The following is an 18525-nucleotide window of genomic DNA, read 5'->3' on the forward strand; positions in this document are numbered from 1 at the left end:
CCTTTTTTCTACACACAGTTGGCTATCGACTATCAGCATTTTACTTACTTCTGACTGTCGTTAATTATTCTTATTATTAAAAGGATCACGCGTAACCAAAATAAAGTTCTGGTTGTCTTTGATGATTATTCGTAACTATTTCCATCGATTATAATGGTTATTCGTAACGAATTTATATTCTCGTGATCGATAATTGTTACTCGTAACGAAAAACAATTTTCGTCATCCACATTATTGTTACCGTCGGGGTGCGGTAACCAAAAATAATTATAATCGAGTATGTCGGACTATCCGAACTGTTGCATCTTACAGGCGTCCGACCGCGACATTGTCCACAGTCGCGTAATGTCGGGGTTACCCACGCGCATTTCTACCAAATTCGTAAGGTGGTCCTTGAAAGACCGAGAAAGCAAAGGTCCGCGTTCGTCCGTTTCTCTTCGCGGCGAACAAAGGTTGATGGTTGTTCGTAATAAACAAGACTATTTATATTTACTGAAATCCTCGGATCGTTACTTTTTATCTTGTTGTAAAAAATAAATTACACTTTGTGAATATGCTGCAACCACTGCCGATTAATTGTTACGTAAAAACGTGTTCGTTGTACGATCAATCTTCGTTCAAGAGATCTAACAAATAATTAGATGGTGGGAAGCCGTTTAAGGAAGAAAATTAAGGCGCGCACACGCACACACGCACACACGCACACACGCACACACGCACACACGCACACGCACACACACATACACACACATACACACACATTGTATTATTAACATAAATAATGCTCTAGATTTATATTTTTCATTTGTAATAATAAAATTACATAGGCACTTGTACGTAAGGCAATTGTTTTCACCTAAAAGTACAATATACGCTTACTTGTTGGACGAAGAAGGAAACAGAACGCGAAACGATACTTGGGAGACGAATCCCTCGAAGCTTGCTTAGGAAGAATTTACTCTTCGACGCCAAGTAGAAAGTGGCCAAGCGGTTTGTTTCTATCGATAACGCGGTTCTCGTTCGTTTAAGCGTATCTTACACGTAGAACAGGTTGCGACGCAGGCAGAACATTGAAAAACTTCGGCTCGCGAATTCCTTCGGTAACAACTATGTACATACATAAATCATCAAGTACATCTTCGACGTTTTAATAAAAAAAACTGTTTCAATATACTATAGCACACGGATCGGTAAAAATAATCCATCTTAGAAAGTAAAGACACCCGACCTCTCGACGTGTATCACTTTTGTAGTTACAGCACCAACGTAAGGACAACAATATGATCGAATATCCTGCATACAGACAGAAACTATTTAAACGTTACAACAATAGAGCAAGGTTGGTACAAGGATTACTTTCTTAAACTGTGCTACGTAATGTACATAGGATTAAGTAAGTACCAGTCTCGCGACGACTTTTTATGGCTACGGTTTTCATAGTAAAACGACATCTGTGTACAAAAGGCAGTTGTTTACAAAAATCTATGTAATAATACTGTGCTCAGGAACGCGACATCCGGTCGTGAAAAAATCCCCAAGACGATAAATCACGATCGATCAAAGACATCGTTATCCACCAACGAACGATTCTAGCAATCGGTCCGACGACGATATTTGCCCACGCAACAAACACTCGTACAAAAAATTGCCCGGTAAAACTAGAAAATATACATATAATATAGCCCGTAATAACGGGACGATCCAATTTGGAAATTAGCAAATTCGTTGCACGATCATCAAAGAGCAGTCGACGTTCGATTCTGGTAGCTTACGCGAGCAACTTCTTTCAAGGCTTCCGCCATTGCTGATCCAGTTTCGTTCACCATCTTCGTCAAATATCCAGTGTCCTTTTGTAGCAACACGTGAGGTGCGTCGAATTCCTACGATCGAACAAGTATCAACGTTCGACGTTATCCTTATCGAACCGTATTTAAATCTAGTTGTCAACGCTTTTGCGAAAAAAAACCAACTTACCACGACGCTGCCAGCATCCATCACTAAAATACGATCGCTGTCCATGACTGTATTGAGCCGATGCGCGATGGTAAAGACCGTGCATTTCGCGAACTTTCGCCGAATCGTCAGTTGAATGAATTCGTCGGTTCGTGGATCAACGTTCGCCGTAGCCTCGTCGAGAACGAGAATAGGATTGTTTTTCACGATTGCGCGAGCCAGACACACGAGCTGACGCTGTCCCACGCTTAGATTCGAGCCGCCCTCGTTCACGTGACCGTCCAGACCTATTTCTTTCATTTCGACCTCTTCCAGCGCTTGCCAAAGCATATCGTCGTTGTAACTGTCGAAAGGATCCAAGTTCTTTCTCAACGAACCCGAGAACAAAAACGGTTCTTGCGGAATTATGCTGATCTTTGAACGTAAATCGTGAAGACCTATCTCGGTGATATTCACACCGTCTATCAAGATGACACCCTCGAGATCCGCGAGACGGAAGAGAGCCGAGATCAAAGACGATTTTCCAGCACCTGTTCTTCCGACTATACCGATCTTCTCTTGAGGATAAATTATAAAGTTCAGATTCTTCAACACCGGAGACTCTGCCGGATCGTACCTCATCGACACTTGTTTAAATTCAACCTTTCCTTCCTGGGGCCAATCTTCCTTCGGCTTTTTATCTGGCGCACTTTCGAGCGGTGGTTCGCTCTCTACTTTGCTGGAAAAAAAAAGAAAAAACCATACGTAGATATACATATGTATGTCCATCACCCTTACACCTGTGTGAAAACAACTTGACAACAAAACACTTTTAAAGAAAATTTCTCTTATTAAAAACTATTCGATTTTTCTATTAAAACAAACAACGATCAAATTTCTAAACAATCATACGCTACATTTCAAACGATACACACCTTCTACTTGAAAGAAGAAAAGAAATTTTTTCAACGACAAGTTGCTTTCGGACAGGTTCAAGATCGGGTCTTACTCCTTAAACATTTTCCTATTACGTGTACTATAATGTACCTGTATTCCAACACACGCTCGACGGAAGTCATTTGATTCTCCAACTCGGTGCTTTGTCGCATACCCCACTGGAACATTCCCGTCAACCCAATGCTTTGCGTTATGGCTAATCCGACGTTGCCGCCAGAGGAATCGTCCATGAGAAACAGGAAACTATAAGTCACCAAGACGATGTACAACACGCAGAAAAGATCAAGCCAAAATCCGAACGCTCTCGAGGATCCTATGAACATGAACCACGCTGACGAGTGGAGATCTTGATGTTGATCAAATTCCTTGGTGAGAATCTCCTGTGCTCCAAATGCTCGTACGGTTGGCAACCCTTGCAGAGTAGCGTTCAGATGACCAAACACCGGCGATCGGGCTGCCAATTAGTTTATTATCACACAATTGGTCACACGTTTGAAATGTTCATTTTTTCGTACGCGTTAGAAACGATAGAATCGAGTAATAGGTTAAACGATTACGAGAGGGGGAGGATAGATATACTTACTGATTCCTTCGAGTCTTTTCACGCTACGACTGGTGGCTATGTAAAACACACGAATGTAATAAAAGAGTATTCCGATGGCCAGCGTGGGTATCAATAACCATGGATTGGCTATCGCGACCACTACTATGATTCCGATCAGAGTCAGACCAATTTGCAAGCAATCGATCAGCGCGAGTGGCAACATTTCGTCTATGGCGCCCATGTCCTTGGAGAATCTATTAAGAACACGTCCCGACGTGTTCGTGTTGAAGAAACGCATCGTTGCACGGCTAATGTTTTCAAACATGCAATCGTGCAGCCGTTTAGATGCTCTCATGCACGCAGTGAAGAATGCGAACGAACGCGTTAAAGTTATTATTACTGTGAAAATGGTCAAACCGCTGTACAAATATATGCACATCTGACGTGATATCGGGCTCTCCCAGTTTATGACTAGATTACCATTCGATCCATTCACCTTTAAATAAAATCATATTCGATCGTTGCAATTCAATCGTGACAATTTAAAAATAAGCTAAATCTCTAACGGATACGTACGTATTTCTCTTCCATATTGACCCACTGAGAAATGAAATAATCTCCACCGCTGGCCGCCATTTGTGTCAGTACGAAAAACAAACCAACTACAAACACGACACACGAATTCCCACCGGCCCGGAAATATCCTGAATATACTTTGCCGGAAACCTTGCCTCTTGTACGCGCTTCGGCTACCTATAAGCAAATTTCGGAAAACATTGCAAACGGGAAACATTCGTAACGGGAAGGAAGCGTGAATTTTCTTTACCTCGACCGGGTCCACCGAGTCGGTGATATTGCTACCGTATGAACTTAACGATGTAATACTGGCATTCCGAGAATTGCTTCTGCTCGGAGCAGCAGACGCTGATCGTTCCATCTCTAAGGCTGCTTGATTCTCCGACAGCCTTCCAAAATCAACTCCCATGGTGGCTAATTCGTCGTAAGAGCTACGATGGTAAACAAACTGATCAATATAGAAATATTTAATATTATTTGAGAAAATTTAAGTAATTGTCCTATTTGAAGGTAATAGAAAACGTAAATTTAATCTACCCACCCCTCTGCTTGTATCGCTCCGTCTTTTAAAACTATTACCCTGTCGACGTTTCGTAAGTACTGCAACTGATGGGTAACAAGAATTCTAGTTTTTCCTCTCAAGTACTTGTCGATACATTCTTCAAACATGTGCTTGCCAACATGAGCGTCCACGGCGCTCAAAGGATCGTCCAATAAATACATGTCAGTTTCCGAGTATACCGCTCTGGCTAAATTAATCCTGAATGTACGAATCGATTGATCAGATAGACCTGCGCGCGCATTATCTACATTATCTACATTTTCGTTAACACACTCGAGACCGTCTCGACTGACTCACTCTATGAATCATGCAATATCTCATACGTTTAGCCGATGACGTAGCAGATGGGCTAGTAGAATCGAATCGCAAAAACCGACGCCGACAACTGGGAATAATCGAGTAATAATACGTTAACCTCGAATGTGTTTAACGAGGGGTCATGACGAAATAATCTATTTAGTTACCAACCTAGCACGTTGCCCGCCCGACAAACTGATTCCTCTTTCGCCCACTATTGTTTTATCGCCGTACGGCAGCAGTGTAAAATCCGTTTTTAATTGGCATACCTTAACCACGCGATCGTATCGTAACTGATCCATTTTCCTGCCAAATAGAATATTTTGCCTAACAGAGCCGGCGAACAGCCACGGTTCTTGGCTAGCATATGCTAGCTTACCGTTTATCTACAAAAAATTAGACAATAATTTTAAAACGTATAGCTACTAATTTTCCAGCCGCATAAATAAAATATATGTACAATACGAACCTTTACAGAACCGGTATGTACAGGCAATTCCTTTAATAATACATTGAGCAGACTGCTTTTACCGGCACCAACTTGACCAACGATAGCAACCAATTCGCCCGGTTTTATGCTGATATTAATATTCTTCAATGTGTCGTCTCCCTCTTCGTACGAAAACCACTTGGCACTAACATTCTTTAGAATTACAATACTATCTTCCTGATAATTATTCGTATTAATTTTATCGTCTTTAACGATATTTCCTTCTTTTATTATATTGTTAATATCAATTTTGTACTTGACTGGATCCTTTAATTCTTCTTTGTTCGTTTCTTCCTTATCGTTTGAAGGTTCAATTTCCTCGTACAACATGAATTTCTCCAAACGTTTTATGGAAACGAGTGCTTCCGCTATTTGTGTTATCCCTGTAACATTTATGGTTTTATCAACGCTTCGGTTAATTCTCATTCTAGTGGTACACGTTTATACAATTACACCTACCTTGTGGAAAAAAAACAGTCATAGCCTGACGTAAGACATTATAGTACGCCGTCAACATAAATACTTTCTCGGCAGTTATTTTAATACCATATAGAACGTACGCCAATATAGTAATGAAAAGTGATATTCTTGTAGTAAATATAATGAAAGACATGGTAACGCCTCTGATCCAAGATGTGGCTCGTATTACGTTTATTTCTCTCCTGAAATAGTACAAAGAAAAAATTGCTCATTTACGAATAGAAACTTGGGGGAATTTTAGTCGTGTGCAAAATTACCTTCTCGCTTTCTCGATCAAACCACTGAACGGTTTTTCCCAAGTATACATCTTGATTGCCTGAATACCACTAATAACTTCGTTCGTTAATCGAACTCTTTCGTCAGTCCTTATGGCAGTTTTCAGTCGCAGTATAGAGGATTTTTTACCCAAATACCCTGCACACGTTTTAAGAATACGACGGCGTAACATACAATAAAAGAATATCTCTCGCGAGTGTAAAACTATTAATATTCTGTACCTTGCAAGGGAATAAACATTAAAAGCGTTGCGATCCCGATAAAAGCGGATACTTCGACTTCTTTGTACATAAAATACATAATGATAATGGTCTCTAGTGGTCCAATCCACAAATAATGCAAAAATAAAATTGCCACGTCAAATCTATTAACGTCATTCGAGAGGAGATTGACTGCTTGTCCTATTGTCGTTTCACCCAAAGCTGTTCTTGAGAGTTTCAGTGCTTTCCTATATATTAATGAACAACATGCCACCCGCATTTTCATTCCCATATGAAGAATGCCCATCATGTACGGATGAATAACAAATATTAATATCCCTGAACATAAAATTACACCAGTCGCGTTATAATAAGCTTCTTGTTTTGTTATTTTGTCCGGTCCGTAGTATTTCAATAGTCGACCAAGGAATATTGGTTGTAGTACCCTGTACACAAAATTATACACGGTTAGTATTTAAATTTAACTGTAACCTCACAAATAGCATGCTCAAAATGCTATTATAAATTACTATTGCTGCAACAATAATGCGTTGCAAATTGGTTACTAATTATTCTCAGAATACCGAACGTACTAAAAACTTTACTTATGAGGCTCGTTAGATTTCTTAAAGGTTCAAGTTAGAAAAGACTCAAACTTGTAAAAAATAAGAAGCGTAAGAGAATTAGTAGATACACGGATGCAAGGGGTTTCGGAACTTAATGATCTCGTCGCATCTTCATTTTCATGAACTTGCGAATTGGAAGAATTGTATAATCTGGACAGTGATACACCATGTTTCGATAGAGAGCGATTATGTTTCGTCTGATTGTAGTAACGGATCGGAAGGCCAAGAAACATGGGCTATGATAATCTGAATAGGTAATAGAAAGATTTTTAACAACTGTACTAGGTACCATAAAACTTTCTATATTAATAATAATAATAATAATAATAACAATTTGTCAAATTAAACGACGCGTCATATCTTAAATACATACCTGAGCATAATTTCCATAACTGCTAAAATTAAACCATAAACCAATAATCGTGGACCAAAACATTTCGCAAGAACTTTTGTTAAACTGGGCTCCCTTAACTTTTTTTTCACATTATATTTCTTAGATCCATTTTCTTTTTCTTCGCTTAGTAATTTGCGTTTTTCATATGCTTCGTATTCCTCTTCCCAAGCCTTTGTTATCTTGTTACCTAAGATACTGCTTGTGTGTTCCTTAAGGGGTCTGCACAAATCCTCCATTTCTAACTCTTTCCGATAACCCACCCAAAAAGTACGTAAAATCCAGCTAGTAAGAAACATAAATTTTTGTTATTATAGTAAATAATGTTTTTATGAAATATATTTTTAGTATTATGAACAAGATAATACTACATCAATAACTTTTTTTAATTTTTGCTATCTTTGATTCAATGATTCTACAAAACATTCCAAGGCGGAAGAATTATCTTTGATTCTAAGCATTTACTATCAATGACAATCGTATAAAGATAACTAAGAACTTGCTCTAAACTGTTCTATGTAAGAATACTAATAGATAACGTATCAAAGTAATAAACATATGGAAAAGTCTATCTATTTGTCTGATAAAGAATTTGAAGATAGTTCTTCCCTTATTTACAGAAGGCTTATTTGCGTCTGTTACAAAGGTACTTTTAAAGCATAGCCCATTCGTCGCGTTAATTTAATATTTCTATTAACAGACAGTAGCAAGAGATAAAAATAACAAAGCATGTATTTTGTAAAACATACGAAAATGTTAAGGCACTAAGAGGATTTGCTCCTTCCAATGGATTCTTCACTCTTTCTGCTTTTACTTTTCCATCCATGATAATTTTGCATCTATTTACTTATTCCAGCTGTAAAATATTTATGTACAAATAATGCAAAATGTTGTAAATGCATTCTGAATAAAGTATATGCTTTAAATTAAATTTTCAGGTATTATACATAAACAAATTGTTATAATCTAAACGAATGACAACAAAAACAAGCGTATCGATCTCTTTAAGAAATTATAAAAAGGTATATATCTTTTTCTGTAAAAGATTGATAACAATAATGATCTTGTACTTTTCATAAAATACTTTATCTTTAAATAAGTTATAACAGAAATTTAATTATTGCTTTATTTTTTAATGTTTGCATACATTTTCAGCAAGGAACTACAAATGCATAAAATGTAAAAAAAAATCAAGTACAATGACTTGATAAAAAAGAAGGTCAAAGTCAGACTCGTAAAAGCCTGTTTACACTCGTCGAGATTAATGTTCCAATAATATTCTAGCTCCTTTATGACTCCATAAATGGTAAACAACAATATAATTTGTTTCTTGTTTAGCAAAACATAATTCTTAGAATAAACAAGCAATTTTTATTTTAACATCGAAGGATGTACTTATCATGAAAAACAATATACACCATGATAAGTTTGATAAGTAAATATAAAATATATCATGATCGTACAATCGGCCATAATTTTCTACTGATATTGCTTACTATTTATAAATGGAAACATAATTAGATTATACAAACTAATGTTTCTTAAATGTATATATAATATCGTATAAAAGGCAAGATTATCTAATCATCTACGACAATTACAAATTGATTTAATAGATAGAAAATCCACTTATCGCACTGTATTACAGAAGCAATAATTTCGCAAGAGCATTAATTTATTTACCTAAATCGTATATTCTGCTTAACTTTACTTATTACTTAATTGCTTAGAGTTGTTGGTACAAATGATACATTTCGCGAGTATATGTGTAAGTGTGCGTGTGTTGTGTGTGTGTGTGTGTGTGGGTGCGTGTGTGTGCGCGCGTGTGTGCGTGCGTGTGTTGTGTGTGTGTGTGTGTGTGTGTGTGTGTCACAAAAGCCATAAATTGATAACAAACACTATACCTAGCTAATTGCTCAATACCAAACAGTTCTGTGATTCCTCGCAATTTTTCCTTTTAACTTTATTTCATATAAAGTACAAAGAAAACAATATTGACCTCATTTCTTAAGAAATTACACAATTATCGAGCAAACTGTTTCTTTGAACATAATATTGCATAGAATCATAAAAACTATATTGGATTCTTCCACAATTATACAAGCTGCCTTAAAATATGATCGTACAGACCAAAGCGATTACATACTTTCAATGAAATAAATTGGAAATAAGAAAACTAATTTTGGAAATACGCGGGGCATGGCGCGTAATCGATGAAATTTCTATTGAAAGAATTTCAGTATAGATATTTATATAGAATAAATAATTAAAAGAAAAATGTGTTTAGGCATTTGAAAAGGTAAAAATTTGAATCAATGCAAGTCACATTTCCTCGTTTGAAACGCACCATATAGGATACGTTTTCGGAAGGAATTAAAAAGAATCGCTAACGTGCACCGAACAAGCGTCATTAAGCGCGATATTCAATGTACAAATTACAAATTAAATTACATTTTCTTCGTATATATTAACTCTTATAACTTCTTACTTTACGCATAAACATAAATAGAAATTTGTGAAAAAATTCGTTTGGCTAAACGCGGCGCGCCTTATGCATTTTCAAACTTGATTCGCTACAAAAACACGTTCGTTTGCAAAGATTTTATCAAAAATTTATATTTTGATTTATCTGTTAATCGAGTTATTTAAAAATAATTAGGATTAGCAAAATGTTCATAAGTACTTGTTAATTAATCTTACCTTGTTCAATCAGGTAAAAATTCGCAATCGTAACGGTGAGTTTCATTGAAGTTAATCATACATTGAATACATGTTCGATCTAATCTGTACACGATTATCTCAATTACAATTGTAAGAAACGTAATTTGCCTTTGTACACACGTCACCGAGGTAAATATTTCACGATAAGAAAGAAATTCGTAAATCACATGCAACTTATATAATGACAGAACAGAATATAATGTTTCGAAATTACGTACAATCGACGAAACTGTATTGCTACAAACCGTCAATAATGATTCATTTAGCGTTAATTGAATCGCGTTCGACGCTCAGTCAATCGTGATATATTTCCGCGTTACCCCTCCCTCCCTTCCCTTCTTCACAGAAACGATAGAGCTTTGATTCAATTGATGGTCCGTGTTGAAAATAAGTCAAAAGAAAGTAGAGGAAAATTATTGATTCGGCATGTCGTATCACTTACGTGCCAAGAGAATAATCCTATCTAGTTTTCAGCACGTAAACGCTTCATTAATTTTCAATTGTTCAATTTGTCGGACAACAACAAAGATCCACTCAAATAGAAGGCCGTTACTCGACTGGTGCTGAACTGGCCGTTGCTCGCATGTGTCATTGGTTAACCTTAAACTAACACGTGAATCACGTGACATGATCGGGAACAGCGGCCGTGGTGGGGCACTTGGTGGGCAATGTGATGAGTATGTATACGTTTAGCGAATCTCCACGCTTCTAGTATGCTTTTTCCGTGTCATCGTTCCTGTTTCTTTCCACGCTGACGATTGACACGGTATCTTACGAGGTAACGACAAAAACCATGTTCCCTTATCATCGGTACATAATCTGAAATAACAGGCAATTAAAAAGCATTATCATCGAGATAACAAAATTGGCATATAGATCCATTTCTTAAAAATAGAAACCTTGCACGATAGAATGATAATACAAAAAACGGCTGCGACTTCTGAAATTTCAAACGAAATAAATCCTGTAACGACATCTATGCAAAAGAATATTAACAAACTCAACAGATTTTCTCCAAGGCAGACAAGACCAGTCTATGTCAGTCTTGATTGTTTTCAATTATAAGACAAGGAAAAACATAAAAACGGATGTCGTTTCAACGCTTGCGTGACCCCGGGGTAAGGAAAAAGTCACCAACGTTACCTTAACTCATAATCAGTGTTACCAGACACGGCAGACCGGTCCGAGATGCCAGATGGAGTCCCGGATGCACCGAGGACACCTCATTCCGCTTTTTCATACTATGCCAGATCACGCGTACTTACGTGAGCTCGGACGAGTTTCGGAGAGTCGACAAAGGCAAACTGACACATGCCCTCTTTCTCGATTCTCCGGAGCTGCCCGAAGTAATTTCGGAGGTGGCTCGTGGGAGTCGAGAGAGGAATGCTCACATTTGCTTTTTACTTTCCGACCTATGTAGGCGCACATAAGCAAAGTATACCATCGCAGACGAGGTATACGAGGAAACCTTTCACCCAATGTATTTTTTCGGTCCATTTTTCTGGGGCTTTATATTCTATTTTCGGTAAAGAATTTTTTTCTCGAAAGTATGTACTTACGTAGGATTTCGAAGGTATGTGTATGTACCAAAAATGATTGCAATTGTTATGGTCGTTTGAAAATTGTGTTTTTTAATCCGTTCCATAGTCACTCACATGTACATTTACGCACACGCTACAACTGCTGCCCATAAATGCTAATTCAGTGAATAGTTTCTCAAATGACCGTCATCCATGAGAAGAGGCCGCTAAAATCACCCCCGAATGTTGAGGTCGGTATGGTAGTCAGATTGGGCCACGAAAATCCATAAGGTGAAAAGTCTACTCGTATACCTCGTCTGTGGTTATACAAAAGCAATATGTACTGTTTTATAATAATTAAGTATTGTAATAATCGTTGTAATTTGCCAATGTGACCAAAACAAACCATTAACGTGCTATTGGATCGTTCTGAAGTAATAGCACTGACAGTAGAAAAATCATTTCGATACACTCTTGTAGCCGTGCTTTTGGTTTTCTATTAATCACATCATTTACACAATACAGTGGCTGGACTACGAATAGCCGGTAAAAACGAAACGCAACCTAAGTAGTACATTGTGCGACCGCCAAATATTTCGCACGTAAATCAAGTTGCGTACTATGAAGGGGAAGGGATAAATAGAACTTGGTAACTTTTATATCTTGTGTTTTATTCCTCCTAGATAAAAAACAAAAGCTTTAATAACTATTAATGTTTCTAAATCTATTTTTCAAAAATAAATCGTAATGTTCGAGAGTAAATTTTAATCAAAAAATGAAATGTAAGAAGGCATTTGAAATTACTAGAGACATTGTAGTAGCGAGTCAGAAATGTTGGCAGTTAGTTCAATAATCCCTAGAGAAAACAGTCATCTGATTGAAAATCTAAATCATCTTTCTTTGGTAGAAGCAGACGATTTTTCTGAGTTACTAACGTGTTCAATCGGTTTTCGTGAAGCGGGAGAATGCAAGTTATTGGGGTCGACGGTCGTGTCGTTGGCTATCTATTTTGCTTTCTGATACTCCAGGCAAAACTCACGAACTCAAGGACCTCGTGGAGACTCAGTGCTGACAAAGTCGTTAAAACAACAGACTTTGTGAGCACGATTGAGGATGATCCTATTTTCGATATCCTGGCGAGTAGTATCAGTGTTGGCGATGGACAAACTTGGAGCAGAACTGCTGTTTTTGAAAAACACGAGAAGCCTTACTGCCAAGACTGCAAAAATGTTCTTTCTGGAAACCATGAACGGTAAGAAACCATGCAAATCTGGTTAATTCTGGGTAAGAACAGAGAAACGTACCTTCTCTTAGAATGTTAAATTGATATCATGCAAAATTTTATTGACAAAATAGATCATTGGTGCTTATGACTTTGTGTTCAAGCATACCGAAATTTATGATATTAAAATTTGGAATTATTTGTTTTCCATTGTGTAACTATTATCATGCTTCAATATCAAAATAAGAAATGCTTCAACGACATTGCAATAAATAAACGGTTTACGTATTTGAGATATGTAATGTTTAATATATGCATAACAACGTTAATACCCTTAAACTACTGAATATTAAATAACATCGTAATTTGTATTTAAACTTATTTCTTATGTTGGATAATATGCTATAGTAGTTTTTACAATGAAAAAAATCATTATACTTGTAGATACAAAAAGTAATCGATACTGCATGTTTTAAAGTTGAATTATCATTTACTTAAAATGTATGTGTACACTTAATAGTTAGCTATTGTGCATGTTCAGCAATGATGTTTTTTCTTTCATAAGTTGTGAGATATGTATATAAGAACGTATTGAATCTTCAAATTCTAAAGAAGGTAATTAAACCGAAAAATCGAAAATTGATTTACAGATATTGAGCCAATATGTGATCATTTTTAATTAATTTAAAAAATATGTTGAATTCTATCTACTTATTGTTTTAATATATTTTTGTTATTACAATTATTTTTAAAATAATTTAGATTTTGTTTTGAATAATTGTTACGATTAATCAGACATAATTTTCTTTTTCTTCCTGTAGTTAGTATTTGTGTGTGGCTTACTGTTCTTTCAGCGTTAAAAAAGCCCTAACTTTGGTCCCCTTGGCAGACGATTCTCGTCATACGTGTTGAAGGATACACCAAACGCTACCGAGTCCTTTCCTCTGTCATCTCAAGTATCAGGCGAGCAAGTCATGTGTACTTCTGGTCAACAGTGCGAGGATGTAATCCTAGACTGTGGAAAGTCTGTTAATTATTCTTATTATGATAACTTGGTTGGCATTGCAGACAGAGATAAACATCCACTAGTTCCAGAACCTAATGTTATACTTATGTTTAAGAAGAATGGTAGCAAAAGTATAGATATTGATATTGATTTGTTAGAAAAACGATTAATAAAAGCTAAACGAGAGGTACAGCATAGCCATTAGAAAATACTATATGCTTGTAAGAAAGTAAACAGATGTACAGATATACAATATATTTTATTGAATTTTTCTATAGAAACCGAAATCTGTTCAACTTTATAATCAAATAGGAAATTTTTGGCGTATAAAAGGAGATGCACGAAGGTCAATTGAATGTTTTCGACGAGCGCTTGCTGTATCGCCACAAAATGCAGAAGTTTTGTTAAATTTGGCTAGAGTGTTATTGGTTCAACAATACTTGGACGACGCAACGTATTTAGCAAGACGTTCTTTAGAATTGCAACCTCCAGATCGGAATGCATGGGAACAATATCTTACGCTTGGTCAAATATTCAAAGTAATTTTAAATTCTAGTAATATATTTTGTTTTCTACTACTGGAAGTTAAGAGTTTTACAATGAACGAAATAGCTGACCCAGTCGTTACGTCATCGATCCCATTCGCCTGTTCCCTCGAGCAGAATCAATTGTTTCAAATAGGATCCGCTAGCCCAACATCTGATCGGAACGTTTCGATCAGATGATATCGAGGTCCCGGTCGAGAGAATGGGTGAACGCAATCGATAATCTAACAACGAGCCATCTATCCCATCCATTGCAAAACTCTACTGGCAATATACTTTATGCGAGAAAGAAAATATCTTTTACATTTTTGTACTTGCGTTTTCTATGTATATCATTTATTTATATATATAAAAAGAAAATGAATTAAAGAATATTGGAATAGTTTCATTATGATGCCTTTAGAGTCTTAACATTTACAACATTATCATTTCATTCTTTGTAGGCATATGGTCATTATCAAGAAGCAGCTATACACTTCCGACATGCTCTGGAATTAAAACCAGACCTTTCTGAAGTAGCCGAAGCTCTAAGAGAAGTAGAGTCGCTTCCGGCTGCGAGTATACATACCTATACATTACTGATAATTATATGTTTGGTATGTAAGATAAGGGTTAAAAAGTACATTTCACTATAGATATTACTATACTTTATATTGAGACAAATAGTACGAATAATTATGCATAATTTTGCAGGTGCTTGGAGTACTTTTAGTAGTTCTAAGCAATGTGGAATGTAATGAAGATTCTAGTCTAGTTAATGGGCAACTTCAACGTCCAGTTCCACGTCATTTTAGTCGCGCTATGGCAATGCGTAGTCTACGGCTTAATGTTACTCGTAACAAACGTTGTTGATTGTTCGCTAAGAAAATTAATAATCTTGTGATAGACTAAAATTTCCAACTGCTGTTATCATTTATCTATCTACAAAGTATTATTTGTAATATGATTTTTAATAATTATTTAGTATATTAATAATTATGCAATTTATTATATCTACAAATGAAAATATACAATAGAAAACAACAGCATTTTTCATTTACTGCAACAAGAAGAACTGCACACTATATACTGTATATATATGCATATATGCATATATGTATATGTGTATATTGTGTAATAATTTCTTTATAAGTTAAGAACGGAATGTAATTTGCGGAATTATACATTTTCGTAATCGTGCTAAATATTAACATAGATATTATTAACAATGTCACTTAGCATCATTTACAATATACAATGACACTAAAAGTATATAAGTAATTCGTTCACTTATTCCAATCACGCAAAAAGATTAACGTTTATATCTGTAGATAATTTACAGTCATGCTATTCATGATTTGATATCATCTTTAGATAATTATTCTTAATATATACATGAAACATTTAACTTCTTTGCAAATAAAGATATGTAACAAATTTATTCTCCCCTTATTTCGAATATAAATTACTCTCTATGTTCATTGAATACAATATCTTTTCTATGTTTTTATATAACAATGTCTTTAAATGTAAAACAATAATGTTTTACCTTTGTTTATTTTGTATGCATTCTAGAGCACATCATTTTTACAAGCTTTATTCTAAATATTACTTAACTAAAAAAATATTTAATTGAAATTTATATCGGTGTAAAATAAGTTTTAAAGTGTTGTTCTAAATAGTACGAAAATACAATAGAAAAATCTTATATTTGACGATATAACTGGGTGATAGGACAAAAAATCTTTTTATCTCAACTTGCAAAATCGAAACCTAATTTAACAATTTCAAACACCTACAGCATTAGGCCTTATTTCAGCATTAGCCTCATTAATTTTTCTTTTATGTACAAACACCAGAAACAAATATTAACTAAGACTGCATACACCATATGTAATTTATACTCCTTTAAGGGTTTTAACAAAGAATGTATCCATGCAATAGAAAATACTGCGATCGTTTTTATTGCATTCTATGTTTAATACTGCGCTAATAATAAAACTCTGTCATCGATGGAATTTCGTACTTGGATATCATAAAGTTGCATTATTTTTTATTTATTCAGTGTGTTCACTACCTGTTTTTGTAATTCAGGTTATCTCATCTTTTAAAGACATCTGTACAAGGCACTAAACTTATCTCATATTCACTTATATAAAAAATATGAGTATTGCACTCATTTTTTAAAATAATTCGTCTAAATGAAATCTGTAATTATATGTACATTTTTTTGCTACTAATATTATAGTAACAAATACAAATAGCAGGAAAACAAAGTTAAATTGTAACGATGTGGTAATTACCTTACTTTATATTGTAACACAGAACAGTAATAATCTTGACAGAAATATATCCTACATTTTGAGCGAAAAATTCAAGTTTTTAAAGTTTCAATTACTTTCACGTGTTCTTCCATTTAAATGGGAACATGTATCAAGTAATTTATTTATCTATGTGAATCTATTGTATATAACTGGTTTTGCAACTAAATTAACACAGAAATTTATAGAAACTCGTAAATACTATAATATATGATACAGTAAAGGTTATGGTCTAAAAATATTGTAGTTAATTTACTATATACATAGAAACATCTTTGTCAATAATTACCCTTAAAAGATATTTATGCGCATAAGTATGCACATAGTGACATACAAATTAATATATGTATGCATAGCCTACAATTCTACAGCACAAATATACTAAATTTTAATACAACTTGTAACGAGTTAAAATTGCACCCAACTGGCATTGCCTATTGTCGGTGGTTGTTGAGCCGGAGGTTGCGATGCACTAGCAAATTCTCCCCATTCTGAACTTGTCGTTTGGTTCTGGCTCTGAACAGGTTTATGCGCAGGTGACGAAGTTGGAGTTTTAGCAGGTGGCGGTGCAATTTTTACACCGCCTGGTGGAGGAGGTAAACCTATACCCGGATTAGCACGCTGCTTTGCTTTGGATGTAACTTCACTGCCATCCTTCTTCTACACATCAAAATAAAAATTTTATCGCATTTCCTTCAATTATAGTATTTACATCTGTTGAATAATTAAATGATCTTACAGTGATTTTCATATTGATTTTAATTGTCTCCCCTTCTTTGAATCTAAGATCTAACTCCTGTTTCGGTTCATCCTTTTCTTTTTCTATCTGTTCTTGCTTTTTTAGCCATTTAAAATGATCTTGAAGCGCAACATTTAAATCAAAACTATCCGATCTGTCTAAGAATCCAACACCGATAAAAGCAGACAGTCCATGATCATTTTGAATTCTCAGAACAAAATAACGAGAAGAATCTGTGACTGGTTCAACCGCAATTCCTGGATATTGCTCGATTGGACATTCGGCAAATAAATCACCAGTAACTTTATCTTCAAGCTTTATAGTTATTAAATTTCCTTGAGATACAAGACGCATACGGCCAGTCCATGATGGCTCTTGGAGATTCCAATCAGCTGCTCTATAGACACACACACGCACACACATACAGAAAAAACTTATAGTTAAATATTAAGTTAAGTGTATCTTGTTATTCGGATTAGTCTAGATAGAAAGTAACATTTTTTTATGCTATTTCAAGATAAAGAAACTTTTTTATTTAATAGAATTAAATTATTAGAATATTATAAAAATATAATAACTTTGAATTAAATCATTATGGTCGTCTACAAGTTACATTTGACAGCTTTCTGTTCCAGATGTAACAATAATATGTTATTCTTTCAACACTTTCCGGTATAACTTTTGCTGACGTATTAGTTGTACGAGATTGAAAATTACGAAAAACACACGGTATCATCGTTTCTTTGACAACGAAGTAAAATATATCATGTACAACCATGCCTTTACGTGAGCTGTTTTTGTACAGAAATTAAATATTTGTAAAGAAAATATTGTGAAAAAGAATCAATCATACCGATAACCCCTATTCGTTGACCTTGGCGGTATTTTAAACACAAATACTTCAGACTTTACGAGTAATACGCTTTCGTACGAATCCATTGTACTTTTGACAAATTGTAGAGAAAGCGCGTACGTTTAAGACCTGAACTTGACGAAGTTCTATTTGAAAATTCGTTTATATTTTGTGACGAATCCCTGTCGTGATTTGATAACTTTATCTCTAGTCACGCCTCCCATCCCCACACAAAGACCGTTAACCACAGATTATTTCACTAGCGATAATAGATTGCCTTCTACGCGG

The 18525-nt window shown here is 35.3% G+C and overlaps 3 protein-coding genes across 6 annotated transcripts; 1 reads left to right on the top strand and 2 right to left on the bottom strand.

Annotated features, from left to right (window-relative positions):
• Nucleotides 1–86: 86 nt before the first annotated feature.
• Nucleotides 87–12196, bottom strand: LOC122404707 (probable multidrug resistance-associated protein lethal(2)03659). Its single transcript, XM_043408906.1, has 18 exons — nt 11979–12196; nt 11612–11889; nt 10495–10871; nt 8081–8187; nt 7314–7616; nt 6336–6760; nt 6096–6252; nt 5818–6020; nt 5338–5741; nt 5040–5254; nt 4551–4769; nt 4260–4440; nt 4010–4186; nt 3473–3929; nt 2980–3343; nt 1975–2671; nt 242–1880; nt 87–199 (listed from the first exon to the last, which is right to left on the bottom strand). The coding sequence occupies exons 4-17, from the start codon at nt 8155–8157 to the stop codon at nt 1737–1739; spliced, it is 4023 nt and encodes a 1340-aa protein (XP_043264841.1). The 5' UTR covers nt 8158–8187; nt 10495–10871; nt 11612–11889; nt 11979–12196; the 3' UTR covers nt 87–199; nt 242–1736.
• Nucleotides 12197–12439: 243 nt separating this feature from the next.
• LOC122404710 (tetratricopeptide repeat protein 17-like) lies at nt 12440–15360 on the top strand. Of its 3 annotated transcripts, XM_043408916.1 has the most exons (6): nt 12440–12824; nt 13684–13757; nt 13863–13987; nt 14079–14339; nt 14789–14941; nt 15039–15360. In XM_043408916.1, the coding sequence occupies exons 1-6, from the start codon at nt 12538–12540 to the stop codon at nt 15195–15197; spliced, it is 1059 nt and encodes a 352-aa protein (XP_043264851.1). In that variant the 5' UTR covers nt 12440–12537; the 3' UTR covers nt 15198–15360. The 3 variants fall into 3 exon arrangements, with proteins under 3 accessions (XP_043264851.1, XP_043264850.1, XP_043264852.1); XM_043408915.1 differs by having other exon boundaries at nt 13684–13987; XM_043408917.1 differs by having other exon boundaries at nt 13684–13987; nt 14789–14964; nt 15039–15190.
• A 1425-nt stretch (nt 15361–16785) lies between these two features.
• Nucleotides 16786–18458, bottom strand: LOC122404711 (NECAP-like protein CG9132). 2 transcript variants are annotated; one of them, XM_043408919.1, is made up of 3 exons: nt 17963–18045; nt 17385–17781; nt 16786–17305 (listed from the first exon to the last, which is right to left on the bottom strand). In XM_043408919.1, exons 2-3 carry the CDS (start codon nt 17736–17738, stop codon nt 17054–17056), a joined length of 606 nt encoding a protein of 201 aa, XP_043264854.1. In that variant the 5' UTR covers nt 17739–17781; nt 17963–18045; the 3' UTR covers nt 16786–17053. The 2 variants fall into 2 exon arrangements, with proteins under 2 accessions (XP_043264854.1, XP_043264853.1); XM_043408918.1 differs by lacking the exon at nt 17963–18045 and adding an exon at nt 18238–18458 and having other exon boundaries at nt 16790–17305.
• Nucleotides 18459–18525: the final 67 nt, after the last annotated feature.

The sequence above is a fragment of the Colletes gigas genome, unplaced genomic scaffold, assembly GCF_013123115.1.
Source record: "Colletes gigas isolate AHSC1104 unplaced genomic scaffold, ASM1312311v1 Colletes_gigas_Sc00003, whole genome shotgun sequence".
NCBI classification, from domain to species: Eukaryota; Metazoa; Arthropoda; class Insecta; order Hymenoptera; family Colletidae; genus Colletes; species Colletes gigas.

Excerpts from the sequence above, each read along its gene's own strand:
- LOC122404707 (XM_043408906.1), bottom strand. The coding sequence starts at position 8,157 with ATGGATGGAAAAGTAAAAGCAGAAAGAGTGAAGAATCCATTGGAAGGA. Across the intron at positions 4,770-5,039 it reads TCGGGCGGGCAACGTGCTAG|GATTAATTTAGCCAGAGCGG; the intron begins GTTGGTAACTAA and ends TCGTACATTCAG. Across the intron at positions 3,344-3,472 it reads GAAAAGACTCGAAGGAATCA|CCCGATCGCCGGTGTTTGGT; the intron begins GTAAGTATATCT and ends ACTAATTGGCAG.
- LOC122404710 (XM_043408915.1), top strand. The coding sequence starts at position 12,538 with ATGCAAGTTATTGGGGTCGACGGTCGTGTCGTTGGCTATCTATTTTGC. Across the intron at positions 14,340-14,788 it reads CGCTTGGTCAAATATTCAAA|GCATATGGTCATTATCAAGA; the intron begins GTAATTTTAAAT and ends CATTCTTTGTAG. Across the intron at positions 14,942-15,038 it reads TACTGATAATTATATGTTTG|GTGCTTGGAGTACTTTTAGT; the intron begins GTATGTAAGATA and ends ATAATTTTGCAG.
- LOC122404711 (XM_043408918.1), bottom strand. The coding sequence starts at position 18,323 with ATGGATTCGTACGAAAGCGTATTACTCGTAAAGTCTGAAGTATTTGTG. Across the intron at positions 17,782-18,237 it reads TCAACGAATAGGGGTTATCG|AGCAGCTGATTGGAATCTCC; the intron begins GTATGATTGATT and ends GTGTGTCTATAG. Across the intron at positions 17,306-17,384 it reads AAATCAATATGAAAATCACT|AAGAAGGATGGCAGTGAAGT; the intron begins GTAAGATCATTT and ends TTTGATGTGTAG.